General features: G+C 43.3%; 1 protein-coding gene across 1 annotated transcript; it reads left to right on the top strand.

The window, feature by feature from the left end:
• Window positions 1-3,712: 3,712 nt before the first annotated feature.
• Window positions 3,713-14,828, top strand: LOC136502053 (D-3-phosphoglycerate dehydrogenase 3, chloroplastic-like). The gene is made up of 5 exons (XM_066497536.1): window positions 3,713-4,402; window positions 12,963-13,339; window positions 13,439-13,549; window positions 13,649-13,744; window positions 13,866-14,828. The coding sequence occupies exons 1-5, from the start codon at window positions 3,784-3,786 to the stop codon at window positions 14,538-14,540; spliced, it is 1,878 nt and encodes a 625-aa protein (XP_066353633.1). The 5' UTR covers window positions 3,713-3,783; the 3' UTR covers window positions 14,541-14,828.
• The last annotated feature ends 2,356 nt before the right edge of the window (window positions 14,829-17,184 follow it).

Here is a 17,184-nt window from a genome sequence, read left to right as displayed (position 1 = left end):
TACTTTGGATCTAGACTTGGTTTGGCATTCGAGCGAGGCTCGAATTGCATTTGTTCCGCCTGTATCGGTTAAGGACTGGCCGTTGCATTGGGTTCTAGGCAGGTCAGACTTATTATCCTGAACACATACTTATGTATGGGCGTGGGAAGGCTCATTGCTCTCTTGTCATGGGTTCCGGTTCTTTCTGGACCGACTGATTGGAGGCGGGGATGGTGGAGGTCTAAGCACCGCACTAAGTCCGGGACTTAGGAGCGGGGGCTTGGAGTCCAAGTTTGGACGGGGATCTGGACCCCATGATAGGAGGGTAGTGGGTTGGTCTTACTTGTGCTTGGGGTACAAGCGGGGTGTGTGTTTCAGGGTACCCAGCTGTGATACATTGGTTCGCGAATCGACTGGTAATCCGATATGACTTGTCTACAGTCTAGCACCAAAGTAAGAACTGGAAGATGAAATATGGTAAAATGATTCTGATTGCTTACCACCTGCTTGAAAGTAGCACAGGTGCTTACATAGAATGGTTAGTTAATGAACTAATGCTGACTGCTAATAAAATTAAATATAAGGACGCACGTTTAGTAATGCTCCTGTAGATGCAATAAACCCACAAGCCAGATAACCTTGCATATTCTTGGAGTCTTTTTTTTCCTCCTGATGGATAAGTCTTGCGGAGTACAATTGAGTACTCAGGGTTTATTCTACCCTGTTGCAGGTGACAGGAACATGCGGAGCTGACACTTGTGTGTGGAAACCTCCCGGTGGGCTCAGCGAGGTTTTCCTTAAATGTTGCGGACATAGAGTTTATTTGAAACTTCCACCCAAAATATTTTATAATGGAAAAACTTATAACATGTTATGATGTATATAACGGATCATCATGTTAAAGTTTAACTTGTCATTAAATAATTTTATTTTCACTGAAACTCTGATAACATGATTATATTCCGCTGTTACAAACAATAAATATTATACTCTGATGTTGCATAAAAAGTAATGTAAGAAATGACTAATTGTTGTAAGTTGTATTCTCTCATTTGTGATCCTGATGGAAAATATGGATTTTCAGGTTCTCCCATGGGGTGTGCTCGACAGAACTGCGTAATTTAGTGTCCTCTCTTGAGCACTTAGTGTCTAATGAAAGACAAGTACTCCTAGGAGGCATTAGATTAGGCGGTTCTGCCATAATTCTTCACGCTACCTGTTGTTGTTGTACCAACAATGTAAGACACTATAGTAACATCACCTGTTGTTAGTTCTCCTGTGGCAACCATGAATGAACATGAGGAACCTGTCCTTCAGGATCCCCTAGAACCTGTTGTCACACATGAGGAAGAGCAACAATAGCCTCATATAGAAAAAGCGTCATCTAACGAGGCCCCTAGAAGGTCTCAAAGAGTCAGGAGATCAACCTTTCTTGATGACTACGAAGTTTATGAATGTGAGGAATTTTAAATGGAGGGTGATCCTACCTTATTTGAAGAAGCCATGAGAAGCGCTCACTCATCCAAGTGGCTTGAAGCCATGGAAGCTGAAATAAAATCAATGAAAACCAATGATGTTTGGAACTTAGAAATAATTCTTAATGAAGCCAAGACAGTAGGCTGTAAATGGGTTTACAAAACTAAACATGACTTTAAAAGGGAATATAGAAAGGTTTAAAGTGCGACTTGTGGCGAAAGGTTTCACACAAAGAGAAGGCATAGATTATAATAAGACATTTTCTTTAGTCTCATGTAAGGATTATTTTAGAATCATAATGACGCTTGTAGCACATTACGATTTAGAATTATATCAGATGAATATAAAGACAGCGTTCTTAAATGGGGATCTGGAGGAAAATGTTTATATGGCACAACCGAAAAGTTTTGTTGTGGAAGGAAAAGAACGTATGGGATGCCGCTTGAATAAATTCATTTATGAATTGAAACAAGCTTCAAGACAGTGGTATTTAAAATTTGATAGTATAATAAGAAAGTTTGGGTTTCAAGAAAATGTAGAGAACAATTGCATTTATGCAAAGTTAAAAAATGAGAAATACATTTTCCTAGTCTTGTATGTGGATGACATCTTGCTCGCTAGCAGTGATGTTAATCTACTACTAGAAACCAAATTTTTGTTCTTGAAGTTTGATATAAAGGATCTCGATGAAGCTTCATTCGTCCTAGGAATAGAGATTCATCGAGATAGAGAAAATAGAGTTTTATGATTATCACAAAAGGCATACTTTGAAAAAGTTCTAAAGAAATACAGTATGCAAAATTATAAGTCTTCACCTGTTCTCATAGTCAAGGGCGATAGATATGGAGAATTTTAATGTCCCAAAAACTAATATGAGATCAATCAAATGAAAGTGGTCCATATAGTTCAGCTGTCGGAAGTTTATAGTATGCTCAAGTGTGTAATCATCCTGACTTAGCATTTGTTACCGAGTTACTTAGCAGATATCAGAGTAATCCAGGAATAGAACACTGAAAGTTAATAAAGAAAGTTTTGTGTTACCTGCAAGGTACGAAGGGTCTCATGCTAATATACAGAAGATCTGATTTCCTACACATAGAGGGGTATACAGATTCTGATTATGCGGGACATGATAAAAAATCCACGTCAGGATATATATTCACTCTCGCAGGAGGAGCTATATCGTGGAAAAGCTCAAAGCAAACCGTCACTATATAGTCCACAATGTATGCCAAGTTTGTAGCATGTTATGAGGCCACAGGACAGATGAATTGGCTGAAAAAATTCATGCCCAGGTTGAAAGTGATAGACGACATACATAAATCACTCAAGTTATACTGCAATAATAATCCAGCAGTATGTTATGCTCATAACAATAAGTCAAATGGTGCTTCCAAACACATTGACATAACGTATTATGTTGTGAAAGATAAAGTCCGGATCATATAATTAGTCTTGAGCATATAAGAACAGAAAAGATGCTCGCAGATCCGCTTACAAAAGGTTTACCACCCAGTGTGTTCAGAGAACACTTAGCCGGCATGGGTTTAAGGGAAAGCCTATGATTCCTAGATAACAATGGCATAGTTGAGAATCTGTTTTAAAATAGAGAGGTGTATTATAACTGTTTAATCTAATGGCAATTGACTATGACGATGAGGCATACTCTATACACTGATATGTGATAGAATGGGAACAAGATAAAGTAAGTAAGTTGAGTTTAAGTCATAAGGTAAGATCAAATAGGAGAATGTTAGATGATCTCCACCAACAGCAAATTGAGCCTTTGGATCCGCGCCCTGATCGGGGCGCCCAACCATTCTATGGTTGGTAGGCCCCTATCGTACAGTGTCATAAAAAAGAGAGGTGAGAGCCGGGGCAAGACATGAGGTTTACCTGAGCCGCCAGACGCCCTACCTACAGTCCCTAAACCCTAACTGACATAAGAGGGGGTGCTGCCAGCGACGAAAAAACCGCCACTAGACACCGCCGCCACCACGACAACGCCTTCACTGTCGGTCTTCACCACTCCACTGTCAATCAACCTCATAGCCGGCTCATCCTCAACTCCTATCTCTCTCACTCTATCTATCATTCACGTACTAATACATGTTTTATGATTTATACTCCATCAAATATCAATTTTGTATGCTAGATCATTGGCCAGTGATATATCAAATTTTACCCCCACCTACCTCCTCCCATCAAACGACATAAAGGACACCCGCCTTGCGTTTATAAGCCACCCTGCTTCCTCGTTCCTCCACGGTCCTCGCCTGCAAAGCACAGACACAAATCACGAGCGCCAAACCGAATCAGCCACGAACCATGGCGGCCTCACGCGCGCTCCTCCCCAGCCCGCAGGCGAGCGCGAGCCCCGCTTGGGCGCGGGCCCGCCTGGCCGTGCCGTCCTCGCTCATCACGCTCGCGGCGCGCGGCGGGGCCAAGGCCAACAGCACGCGGCTCCGCGTCCGGTGCGCGGTCCTGTCGTCGCCTGCGCCCGTGGCGCCCTCGGAGTCGAAGCCGGCGCACCGGATCTCGCGGTCCGGTTCCGACGGCGCGCTGAGGCCCAAGCCGGCGGTGCTGGTGGCCGAGAAGCTGAGCGAGGCCGGCCTGGCCGTGCTGCGGGAGTTCGCGGCCGTGGAGTGCGCCTACGGCATGTCCCCGGCCGAGCTCCTCGCGAAGGTGTCCCAGTTCGACGCGCTCATCGTGCGCAGCGGCACCAAGGTGACGCGGGAGGTGCTGGAGGCGGGGAGGGGCCGGCTGCGGGTGGTGGGCCGCGCGGGCGTCGGGATCGACAACGTCGACCTCCAGGCCGCCACGGAGGTCGGGTGCCTCGTCGTCAACGCGCCCACGGCCAACACCGTCGCCGCCGCCGAGCACGGCATCGCGCTGCTCGCCTCCATGGCGCGCAACGTCTCGCAGGCGGACGCGGCGCTCAAGGCCGGTGAGTGACATGACGATAATCACCGTCTCGATCTTCCTCGGTTGGTTGTCTGATTAATTAACTTCACATTGGCTGCGTGCGTCTCATTTGTTTTTTCTGCTGCGGGTGGTTAATCATGTTGGGTTGGTTGACGTGTTAGATGCCAAACCAATGAACAGTGAAGCCATTCCTAGTTTATTGGCATTGGTTAGGATGCGAGCAGATTGCATTGTTTGATGTCGCCATCGGATCTGGCAACGCAAATTAAATTAAGATGGAGCTGTTAAATAGTCCCTGATGCTTAGTGATACACCAAATCCATTACAAACTTTTCTTCTAATTAGATATTAGTACTGTCTTCCCCTTGGAAAGTTGAGGATAGCACTGGCTTTTGTAGTTTTGTTTCCTGACGAGTGACGACACGCATGAGCATCCCAGGCTCCCAGCTTAGGCAATGGCTCCGCTCTTAAACAATTTTGGGCCCTCGTTTGAGGCCACCGTCGAATTTGGCAGATCGAAGTAGAGAATAAAATAGACCTGGAGCACTTAATAATTTCTGGTGCCTGATTTGTTTTGCAAACTTAATTCTAATTGAATATTCTCATCGGATAAATAAAGGAGTAGAGGATGGATAGCGCTGATATGATTTGTTATTGTTACGTTGTCTCGTGAGAAAGCACGAGCATCACTGCTTAGGCTACAGTTTTATTCAACCAGGCTGTTCATTGCTCGGTTTTTGGGCTGATAAGTTCGACTCGACGGAAACCATTCTTCTATTTTAACTTTTAAGATAGTGCGATCCATTTCTACAGCACTGTTATTACTATCTTACCACCTTTCTAGTTTTACAGTTCAACCATGCCACGCTGGGCACCAAGCCCCAAATTTGCCCAAGTTTGCTGGGTCCACGTGCTTCTCTTGCAGTACACTGAATTTTATACTGTATTACTGTAATTTTCTTCCTCCATCTCTCCACACGGTGGCTTAACTTTTATTTAAAAAAAACGTGTACAGTACAGTATTAGTATGGTCAAATATGTCCTGTGGTCCCCGTTAGTCAGTGTATGGCAATTGGAATCTCTAAACTGACAATACAGGATATGTGTGCTGAAAGATGGGCAGGTTCAATGAATCCGCTTGCCTACAGTTTCTCTACTTGTGCCCACCATCTCACAGCGAATCATTATTTCGATGTTTCATATAGGCACACTGTAGCAAGGCCATAGAGTACCATACACATAGGCATATACGTGTGACGTGTCCAAACAATGGATATAAGGATTCTATTATTGAAGGCATCTGGGGAATCTTGCTTCCGGTGTAAAGTATTCTAAATTATGTGCCATAATTCTTATGCTTTGCACCAACAGACCGTTAGGCCCCTCTTAATTTTATCTCGCTAGCTGCTAGCACCAGCCACGAGGGCAACACCAAAGAAATTGCCACTACCGGTCCATTATTATGTGTATATCTATGCAAACGTTTGCCCATTATTGTACTATCTTGTTGGACTATTTTTCGTTGCCTTAATGGCGCATATCTTTGATTAGCAATTTTCGGAACACACACAAGGGCAACCTCTACTTTCAGCTAACGAATTGATAGTACAAAAAGGTGTACTATCGAATGCGACTGATTGCCTAAGACCGGTTAACCTACTGAAACAATCATTTGATTTAATTGGTTGTGATGTTGACTTGATTACTGCTGTATTTGATTGAAAGTCTATTGCTCATTTTCAATCCTTTGAAAGCCCATTTCTTGTAACGACAGCCCACCAATATACCGAAGACAAGTTATCAGTCTGACCAAAAGAGACGCATTCTAACTCAGGGTGGGTGGGGGTGTTTATCCTGTTATTCTGAAATCATAGGAACGACATAGGAATAAAATGTTTTTTGTTTGAAACAATGACAGGAGTTCTGCTTCTCAATTAAGGCGATATTTTTTTTATGTACAAGAGGAATAGAATGTCCTAACATCTTGTATCCAATTGATTGAGAAAACACAGAAAACAGATCAAACATTTGCATGGGGAGAGCAGGCAAAACACAAGAATTTGATGAGAGAGAATGACACAAAGGAAACTTTCCATGATATTCAACCTATTGGTAGAATTCCAAATGATATCATAGGAAATTTTCCTCTAGGGTTTCAATCATCTAGAATTCCTCTATTTTTCCTTTATTCCAAAGGGGACCTAAGATGGGATCCTCCAACTGTTCTATCCTTGCAAATGCATTGGTTTTTGAAACACTCACGGAATGCATTATCACATCATACCTTTACACAGGTTTTAATCATGTCATTCATCTTGTATTGTGAGAAAAAAAAGTGGTTCAAATTCAGTTGCTGGTTGCTTATTGAGGAATCTACCAATAACTACGTTGGTAACATGTCCCTATTGAACTTTTATTTAAAAAAGAACCAGGTGCCTCAGTTTAGTGGAGAATACGGTCCCTGAACGCTTGTCAAATCTAACCTTTTTTTGAAAGTGACTTTAGTTATTAATCACTGCAACTTTCCAGAACATAATGCTAATTGTGTAGTAAGACAAATTGCTATTTAACTTTTTGAGGCTACTTATCAAGAAAAGAAGAAAATTCATATACTTGTTGCTTCCTGTTTTGTATGACAAACATTTTTGCTCTGCCAAATTGAAGCATGGTACATGTAAGCCCATCTTAATTTGACTTGCCAGCTGCCAATCTAGCTTGAAGGTGACACAACTAGAAGGTATCTGCACCGTAAATATGACTGTCGAAATTATAGTTGGGCCGTGCTTACAAAGGTGTAATTCTGGCCTAAAGATGCAACTGTGACTTGAACAAATTATATTCATCTGTCATTAAATTCTAATTATATGATATATGATATGCTGATGTGGAATGGTATAAAAGCAAGTACTCAAACTACTGATGCTAATTAAATGGTTTGATGTATTAAAAAGGTGAACAAAATATGCTTTGATGTTGTGGAGATTGTTAGGATTGATCTCATCCGACTCAGTCCAACGACTGAGTCGGACCCCTTGACCGTGTCCTGATCGGGGACACACAACCGACCACTGGTCAGCGGGCCGCTGTGTGGGGGCCGGGGCACTAGATACGAGGTTCGACGCTGCCACTGACCCACCGAAGTAACCCTAGAAGGCCCCTTCGATCATGGACTGCGCTGCAAGTGACGGGAAGCCCCGCCGACAGCGCCCCCATCCTCTGGACTCTACCGCACCCCGTCCTCTAGACTCTATCGTGCTTCCTCTATCTCCTCTGCCAACCCCGAAGGTATGGGTCTCTCTCTTTCTCTGTCTCCCTCTTCCGATTCATGTTCTAGATCGATTTGAACCAAATAGAGATGAATCCACCCACTAATCTACACCTAGATGATTCTAAGATTTTAACAATGGTACCAGAGCCATGGTTGCTAGTGGGTAGATCGAGTGTGGGATAGAAAATTAAAAAGAAATAAAAAAGATAGAAGCAGAGGGTTCAACCCGGTTTGGATTGAAACCCTAACCCAAATCGGGGAAGAAACAGAGATGCAAGAGGGATCGAAAACGAACCCTAACCCTAGCCCGTGAAGATCCAGTCGGAGAAGAAAAGCAGTAGCAGTGGGTTTCGACCAAACCCTAACCGTCCAAACCCGAACCCTAACCCTAAGACCTAACCCTAGCAACGAGGACAGAGGGGGGAGGAGCCTACCTAGGTTTTTTCTCGCCGCTGTCGCCACCGTCGTCGCACGGGAAGACCACGATGTCGCCTCGCCGGAGCGCGAGAAGGGAGCCGAGCCCGCTGGCTTGGACTTGGAGCACCGCCGCAAAGCCGCTCGACGATGACGCACTCACCCTAGGGCGAACGCGCGCGTCGGCGAGGGGGCCTGCGGCGGCGCCGTCACCCTCATCTGACGAACTCAAGCGTCCACCACTGCTCTTTGCTCTCCGTCGCGGGGCTGAGTGAGGAAGGGGAGGGAGACAGAATGACCTAGGGTTCAGGGGAGACGACGTCGCGTGGGTTTTTTGTTCGCCCGAGATCAACGCGTGGCCATCGAATGAAAATAGACGGCGCAGATCAACCGGGCCGAGTTTAAGCCCAGGCGGGCGCGAGCACTGGGCTGCTTTGCCAGCCCAGGCCCAGGTTGCGGCCTAGGAGGCGCTGCGGGCACACGTGCGTAGTTGGGCTAGGCCGTTTTGTTGGTTGGGACGAAGCAGCAGTACTGAATGGAGTCCATTTCCTCTTTTCTATTTTTTCTTTTTTTTCTTTTTTTTTTCTTTTTCTAGTAAATTGTTATTTCCTGGAAAATGATTAATTGCTCAAAGAAAAATTAGTAAAGAGAATTTTACCATGGGTAAAATTCACAAATTATGTTTAAGTTTTCGTTGCAAAGTTTAAAGTTTATTATCTTTTAATTAAATTCAAACCAATGGGAGAATTTAATTTGAAGAGCAATTATATTTAGTAAATCATGATTATGCTTATCGTCCAATTAAATTGTAGCCAATAGAAAAATTTAATTAGAGGAGTAGTCCGTTTTTTGTTTAAATAAGATTATGGTATTGTCATTTTCTGACCAACGTTGATGATAACAATATTATAATGAATTTAAGTTTGAAGTTTAAATCTCTAACAAATTTTACACCAACGTGGTCAATTTTTCTGAGAGTAGACAAGGACCAAGGAATGTTCCTGAACTGAAAGAATGTATTTCATTATCAAGTTTTCGCTGCAATGATGTTGATTATCTTCCAATTAAATTTGAACCAATGGGAGAATTTAATTTTGAAGAGTAGTTATATGGATTTCAAGTTAATTTATGAGTTTTATGCATTAATTCTATTTTCTACCCAACGGTGATGTAGAATTGATGCAGAAACATATAGTATGTTTTATTTTTAATCAACGAGATCACTCGGCTGCATGTCAACAGGATGCAATGCTGGGGCATGTGAATGAAAAGGCTTGAGTCAAGCCAGTTCAGGGCAGTTTTTGTTAGTTTACTAATTTTCTGATTAAATTGGAACCAACGGGAAGATTTAATTGAAAAATGAAGTATGAGTGAATGTTTAAGTCGTCATGACTAAGTTTTTGTATAGATGTATCCCGCATGGAGAGAAGTTTTGATATAGTACTTATGCTAGTCAATCCTATATGTCGGGAGAAGTTTTGTGATGATTCACATGTTTTGTATCTCGCATAGCGAAAAAAGTTTGGGTAGCTCTTATGTTGTCATAGTATTAACCTTGGAACAATAGAAATGCATTGTCATGGTCAATACTAACCAAAAGATAAGAAAAGATATAAGTGTGACTTGCAAAAGCACTGCTAATGAAAGACCTCATTGAGTTTTCAAAGTAAAATAAGGAAAGTGTACTAAACAGATCAAGAAATAACTTTGTTTATATAATCATGTGAATGCAGTAAGTTATAAGTGTCTTCTCGTTCACAAGCTTTCTGAATAGTTCTTAAAATTATGGCAGTAAAGTTCATGTCATATTTTGAGGGGAGAATATTAAGATCAATTAAGAAAAATACTCTTCATTAAGAGTGAGATAAAGATCAATTAAGAAAGATACTCTTTATTGAGAGTGAGATAAAGATTAATTAAGATGAAACCGTTGGAGGAGTACAATGGTTACAACAATGATACCCCCTAAGCAGAGAAATAGTTAAATTCCTGGTCCTTTTAAAGTTCCGACAGGAAAATAGTGTAGTCAGTCTCAAAGATGTTAAGGTGGTGCTTAAAGCGCCATATGAGATTTTAACGGATTAAACCCAAAATAAGATATTTAAAGATACACTATCTTTAGAAAAGATGAGAAGATCTGTGGGAGCATGATATGTAGAGATATGTAGAGACCTAAGACTTGAAGAAATGCAGGACTGCATGTCCACTTCAATGATTCAAAAACAAGTTTCTCAATACCTGTTGATGTTGTATGACCAATACAACACCTGTTGTCAGCTCTTCGAAGAAGATGGATAATGTTAACAAGGATCTTGTAATACAGAAGCCTGTAGAATCAATTACCACTTGGCAATGAAGAGCAACAATAGCCCCATATGAAAGTGCCAGTAGCTAAGGTTCCAGAAGGTCTTAAAGAATTAGTAAACCAGTTTTCTCAATGACTATGAAGTCTATGTTAGTAAAGAAATTCAAATGAAAGGTGATCCCATCTTATTTGAAGAACCCATGAGAAGTGTTTACTCGTTTAAATGGCAAGAAGATATAAAGTTGAAATGAATTCGATGAATACCAACGATGTTTGGGACTTAGAAGTAATTTCTAATGGAGCCAAAACAGTAGGCTGTTAATAGGTCTACAAGACAAAATATGACTCTAAAGGGAATATAGAAAAATATAAAGCACGACCTGTAGCAATATGCTTTACGCAAAGAAAATAAAAAGATTACAATGAGACTTTTCTCTCTAGTCTCATGCAAGGATTCTTTTGGAATTATAATGGTGTTCATGGTACATTACGATTTAGAAATACAACAGATGAATGTAAAGACGACATTCCTCAATAGGGATTAGTATGAAAACGTTTACATGGCTTAACCCAAAAGGTTTCGTCATGGAAGAAAATAACATATGGGATGCTGCCTGTAGAAATCCATTTATAGGTTAAAAGTAAGTCTCTAGACAATAGTATTTGAAGATGATGAAAATGATAAGAAAGTTTGGGTTTTAAAGAAAATAAGAAGGACAATAGCGTTTATGCAAAGCTCAAGAATGGAAAATTCACTTTTCACATCTTGTGAATAGATGACATTCTACTCATTAGTAGTGATGTTAATCTATCATTGGAGAAGAAGTTTTATCCTCAAGTTTCAATGTGAATAATCTTGATGAAGCGTCATTGTTTAGAGGAATCAAAATTCACCGAGATAGAAGAAAATGGGGTATTAGGACTATCGCAAAGGCATACTTAAAAAAGATTCTTGAGAAATAAAGTATGCATGCGAGTAAACATACGCTTGCTCCTATAGTAAAGGGTAATAGATTTGGAAACTTTAAGTGTTCCAGGAACCGATATAAGATCGATCAAATGAATATGGTTCCATATACTTCAGCTGTTGGAAGCTTAATGAGTGTATAAGTACAAGTATGAACTTACCCTGACGTAGTTTATGTATCCGAGATATTTTGGCAGAAGTCCAGTCCAGATATAGATCATTAGAATAGAGTTGAGAATGTCTTGCAATTTAGCAAAGTATTATAGACTTCATGCTGAGTAACAAAGAATAAGTACTCTCAAATAGTTGAGGGTACAAAAGTTAAGTCCTGGCGAGATATGTAGTGAAATCCACAGCAGTTGCTAACACTTGTAGTTGGAGAGTTATTTTATGTAAAAGCTCCAAAGAAATAGTTGTGGTGTCATCAGCGATGCACATCATAGTATAGCTTGACATGAGGCTTAAGGAACAGGCAAAAGGAAGTTAAGAAAATTTGTACCCGGATTTAACAATGGTAGACAACAACAATAACTATTTAAAGTAAGTTAACTCCTAAGACAATAGATCAAGTGTGCTGCCAAACACATTGACACTAAGTTATATGTTGTAAAGGAGAAAATCCAGAATCATTTTGAAAGCATTGGACACATAAGTACCGAGTAAGTACTTACGGATCCGCTTACCAAAGGCTAACCACCCAGTGCGTTCAGAGAACACACAGTCGACATGGGTTTATGGGAAAGCCTATGATTTCTGGATACTAAGGGCCTAGTTAAGTATCTGTTTCAAAACAGAGATGTGCATTGTAGCTGTTAAGTCTAATGGCAACTGACCGTGACGATGAGGCACGCTCTATTCATTGATTTGCGGTGGAATAAGAACAAGATAAAGTACGTAAGTTTAAGTTATAAGGTGAGATCAAGGAGGAGAATGTTATGATTGATCTCATCCGACTCAGTCCAACGACTAAGTCAGACCCCTTGACCCTGTCTTGATCGGGGACACAACCGATCATTGGTCGGTGGGCCCCTGTCACACAGCGCTATAAGATAGAGATGGGAGCCGGGGCGCTAGATACGAGGTTCGATGCCACCACTGACCCACCGAAGTAACCCTAAAAGGCCCTTTCGACCATGGGCTGCGCTGCAAGTGACGGGAAGCTTCGTCGGCAGCGCCCCCATCCTCTAGACTCTACCGTGCTTCGTCCTCTATCTCCTCTGCCAACCCCGAAGGTATGGGTCTCTCTCTTTCTCTGTCTCCCTCTCCCGATTCATGTTCTAGATCGATTTGAACCAAATAGAGACGAATCCACCCACTAATCTACACCTAGATGATTCTAAGATTTTAATAGAGATGTCATGTTAAGTCTCCAAGCTGTGGTGCAATAATTAAAAAAAAGGACGTACCCAGTGCAGAGAGCTCCCACTCTGTGCGGGGTCTGGGGAAAGGTGTTAGTGGCAAGCCTTACCCTCGCCTGTGCAATGCGAGGAGACCGTGACTCGAATCCAGGACCTTCCGGTCACAGGCGGTAAGACTCTACCGCTTGCACCAGGCCCGCCCTTCTAAGCTGTGGCGCAATAATTATCTCCAAGAAATGTTCTGATATTTTGTTTTGTCATTTCACACAGGTAAATGGCAAAGAAACAAGTACGTGGGGGTTTCTCTGGTGGGAAAGACTCTGTCCATCATGGGCTTCGGGAAGGTTGGCTCAGAGGTAGCGAGGCGAGCGAAAGGGCTCGGGATGCATGTGATAGCTCATGATCCCTATGCCCCTGCTGATCGGGCCCGTGCCCTCGGAGTAGAGCTGGTATCTTTCGACGAGGCCATCGCAAGAGCCGATTTCATCTCCCTCCACATGCCACTGATACCGACAACATCCAAGATCTTCAACGACGAGTCCTTCGCAAAGATGAAGACTGGTGTCCGGATCATCAATGTGGCCAGGGGTGGAGTGATCGATGAAGATGCTCTAGTGAGGGCCCTTGACTCTGGCAAAGTTGCTCAGGTGATCACAACTTCATTCGATTCAAGTGTTATTTCACCCAATTCATGTGAAGATGGATCTCTCTGAAAGCTGAGTTTTTCCATGGCCAATGTGGAGCAGGCGGCTCTTGATGTCTTCACCGTGGAGCCCCCACCGAAGGACAGCAAGCTGGTGTTGCATGAGAACGTGACTGTAACACCCCACCTTGGAGCAAGTACTGTCGAGGCTCAGGTCTGCATCGTCACCTACTACCATGTCTTGCATTGATGCAGACCACTTGCCGCTGTCTCTGACGACGTACCAACTTCACTGAACTCTCCAAAATGGCAGGAAGGCGTCGCTATCGAGATTTCGGAAGCCGTGATTGGTGCGTTGAGAGGGGAGCTCGCAGCAACAGCTGTGAATGCGCCCATGGTCCCAGCTGAGGTAGGTACCTTCTCTCGACATGTCGCATGTCAGTGCAGCACACTTCAATAGTTCATTAAGCGTGTTCATGGATGGCTCAATCTGATGATGAAATTCGTGTTCTTTTTTTTTCGTTTGCCAGATCATGTCAGAGCTGGTTCCATATGTTTCTCTGGCTGAGAAGCTCGGGAGGCTGGCGGTGCAGCTCGTGGCCGGCGAGAGCGGCATCAAGGGCGTGAAGGTGGTGTACACCACAGCCCGTGGCCCCGACGACCTGGACACTCGGCTCCTCCGCGCGATGGTGACCAAGGGCCTGGTGGAGCCCGTGTCCAGCACATTCGTGAACCTGGTGAACGCAGACTACACGGCGAAGCAGCGCGGCCTCCGCATCACGGAGGAGCGCGTCGCGCACGACAGCCCGGCAGCGGAGGCACCGCTGGAGTCCGTCCAGGTTCGCCTCTCGAATGTGCAGTCCAAGTTTGCGGGTGCGATCAGCGACGGCGGGGACATCGTCCTGGAGGGCCGGGTCAAGTACGGCGTGCCGCACCTCACCCTCGTGGGACCCTATGAGGTGGACGTCAGCCTGGAGGGCAACCTGATCCTGTGCCGGCAGATCGACCAGCCCGGGATGATCGGCAAGGTCGGGAACATCCTCGGCCAGAGGAACGTCAACATCAGCTTCATGAGCGTCGGCCGGACGTTCCGTGGCAAGCAGGCGATCATGGCCATCGGCGTTGACGAGGAGCCTGACAAGGAGACGCTGGAGAACATTGGGGCCATTCCGGCGATCGAGGAGTTCGTTTTCCTCGAGCTATGATGGACAGCGAGTTTTCTGTAGGATTAAGTTTGATAGTACGTGCTGAACTTGGGGTTTGACGTCTGATGGACGCTGGGAGGAACGGGATCCGTGGTGGTCTGTCTCCGTCTGTTTGGGGACCTCTACTTTTTTTACGCCAGGAGAAGGAAGAAGTATATGTGAAGGGTGCCTTGGCTTGGTCCCTGTCTAAATAAGAGATGTGTGTGTGCCGTTGGCTATGTGTAAACTGTGTATCTATCTGTATGTGCTTAATGCTTGGTTCTAAGAACAGCATCATTGTGTCAGAAATGCAGACGTTGTGTACTGTATGGTGCAACTGCAACAAATTGTGGTATTGTTTTACAAATCCAAATACCGGATACAAGACACTGCAGTATGAGAGAAGAACACGAAATCGAAAGGGTTGGAGGGATGTCGACAGAATATTGTTGGTAGTCTACCGATGGGTATCTCGCGATGGTAGATTTATCGGTGAGGGTGCGCTTAATCAGGAACCAGATGGTGACACAAGGCGCAGAGACAGCGATTTAGACAGGTTCGGGCCATCTGATCGATGTAATACCCTACGTCCTGTGTCTTTGGTGTATTGTATTGAGATGTAGTAGATAGATCTGGGTATCTTGTCCGCTAGGGGACCCCTACCTCTCCTTATATAATCTGGAGGGACATGGTTACAACTTACAAGTAAAGTAGTCTATTTGGTACTATACAATGTCTTGCGGTACACGCCGAGCAGCGTCGTGCACGCCTTATCTTGTGGGTCGGGCCACCTCTGATGGTGCGGCCCATGTTTTGTCCTGTGGATACCGGGGGCCATACCCCCACAACTAGTCCCCGAGCCTGACAGTAGATGACGTAGTCACGTGGTGCCAGGGTCAGAAAGTAGAAGACCAGCCAAGTAGGCAGCCAGTCCCCGGGTGTAGCCACGAGATGAGAAAAAGCACATTCACCGTAAGGTGAAGTATGCCCACTTAGTCCCCGAGTCTGCTGGAAGATGAAGAATTGTCACACCCAATTTTAAGGATAAAATGGGGTGCAAAACCTTATGTGCGTCCAGGGATCAGTCACATACATAAGCCGACAAATTAAGAATAATATCATCTCCAATGTTTATTACATCACGAATAAAACAGAGTTATTACATAAATATAGTGTAGGTAATAAAAAGATCTCTCGCAGAAGCTCCATTTTACAGGGACGTCGATTGGTTGACCACAAGTCTAGTAGTCCTCAGAGAAATTATCATTCTCAAAGTCATATGTTATCCATCCGGGATTTTTATCCAAATAATAAAAATAAATAAGCGTAAGTACATGTCGTACTTAACAAGTGTAACACGGGGTTCATGAGGCTCAAAAGGCTAGACACAGGTTTAACAGCGTTCAGCTTTTAGTTGTCACAATTTTAGCTTATGAGTAGCATCAAGTTGTTTCAATTCCCATCGCAAAACACATGATCAAATATAAACATGAATAATGAATAGCATAAATAGATATTACTTAGTGATCATCTATTCCATAAGGGTTCCATGGCCGCTCGTGACCGTGAGCACAGCTGATATACCAGTTTTACACTCTGCAGAGGTTGTACACTTTCACTGTGAGTTGTGATACCCATATGCCCGGGTTTATAACTCCCAAAACACTACCAAGGTGAGCAGGCAGGGTCACTATGAAGCCTTTCAAAGGTTCGTCTAACAAGTTAGGGCCATTAGATTCACTCGGTAAACAGATGTAGAGCCCCCCTTCTCGATGGCACATTGACACGCAGCCTATACACATAGAGATAGAGGCCGCTCTATACCCGATTCGTCAAGCCATTCTTATGCCAATGAAGGTAACCACTATTAAGCTAGAAAAGGTCCTTATACTAAGCTAAAGCCAGAGCCATGTAGCCTTCACAGCTGTACTGTAAGTCCCGGATGATCACTTATAGATAAGTCCTTAGGAAGAGGAATCTGAAGCATTTAGAAAGTAGCTAAACACTCCAGCCCCCTGTTTCCATATTGCTAAAAAATCACGTTTTAATGTTTATTGCATATACCATTAGTCAAGTTACAAGATCATGGTTTAATTGAGCACTAGCAAAGCTACCCAAATGCATAACCCATATGTGACAAGGTAATAGTTCAATTCTAGGAAATCCTTATCAAGATGACACATGCAACATGAATTTAATGAATTAGAGTGAATAGGAAACAAGGATGATCCCATGCTATACTTGCCTTGAGCAACGTACTCCTGCTGGGCCTGCTCGTCAAAGTCGTACCCTTGACCTCCCGAGAACTGCTCACCGTCTATACTCGATAACCACATCAACATACAAGCATCCAGGAGCAATCATGCAAAGCAAACAAGGCTACAGATTAGAACAGTACACCAATAGCAAAGAATTAAGAGGAAAAGTTTGAAAAACGAATCTACGTCTCGCTATGAACACACGGACACGAAAATCACAAAAATCAGATCTAAAACGGAGAAGTTATGAATTATACAAGATTTCCTATAAGCAAATAATAGATTAGATCTAAGCTCGAATTATAAAAGTTAGAAATCTATTTTACAGTAGCATAAACATGTATATTACTTAATTACGAACCTAACGCAACTTGAACGGATCAAATCGGAGTTAAAACGGAGAAATT

Source organism: Miscanthus floridulus, chromosome 13 (genome assembly GCF_019320115.1).
Source record: "Miscanthus floridulus cultivar M001 chromosome 13, ASM1932011v1, whole genome shotgun sequence".
NCBI classification, from domain to species: domain Eukaryota; kingdom Viridiplantae; phylum Streptophyta; class Magnoliopsida; order Poales; family Poaceae; genus Miscanthus; species Miscanthus floridulus.
This window is presented reverse-complemented; position numbering and strand designations above follow the sequence as displayed.

Bases quoted from the DNA above. Each gene is read 5' to 3' on its own strand.
- LOC136502053 (XM_066497536.1), top strand. From the start codon at position 3,784: ATGGCGGCCTCACGCGCGCTCCTCCCCAGCCCGCAGGCGAGCGCGAGC. The intron at 4,403-12,962 runs GTGAGTGACATG...CATTTCACACAG, and splicing joins GGACGCGGCGCTCAAGGCCG to GTAAATGGCAAAGAAACAAG. The intron at 13,340-13,438 runs GTGATCACAACT...AATGTGGAGCAG, and splicing joins ACTCTGGCAAAGTTGCTCAG to GCGGCTCTTGATGTCTTCAC.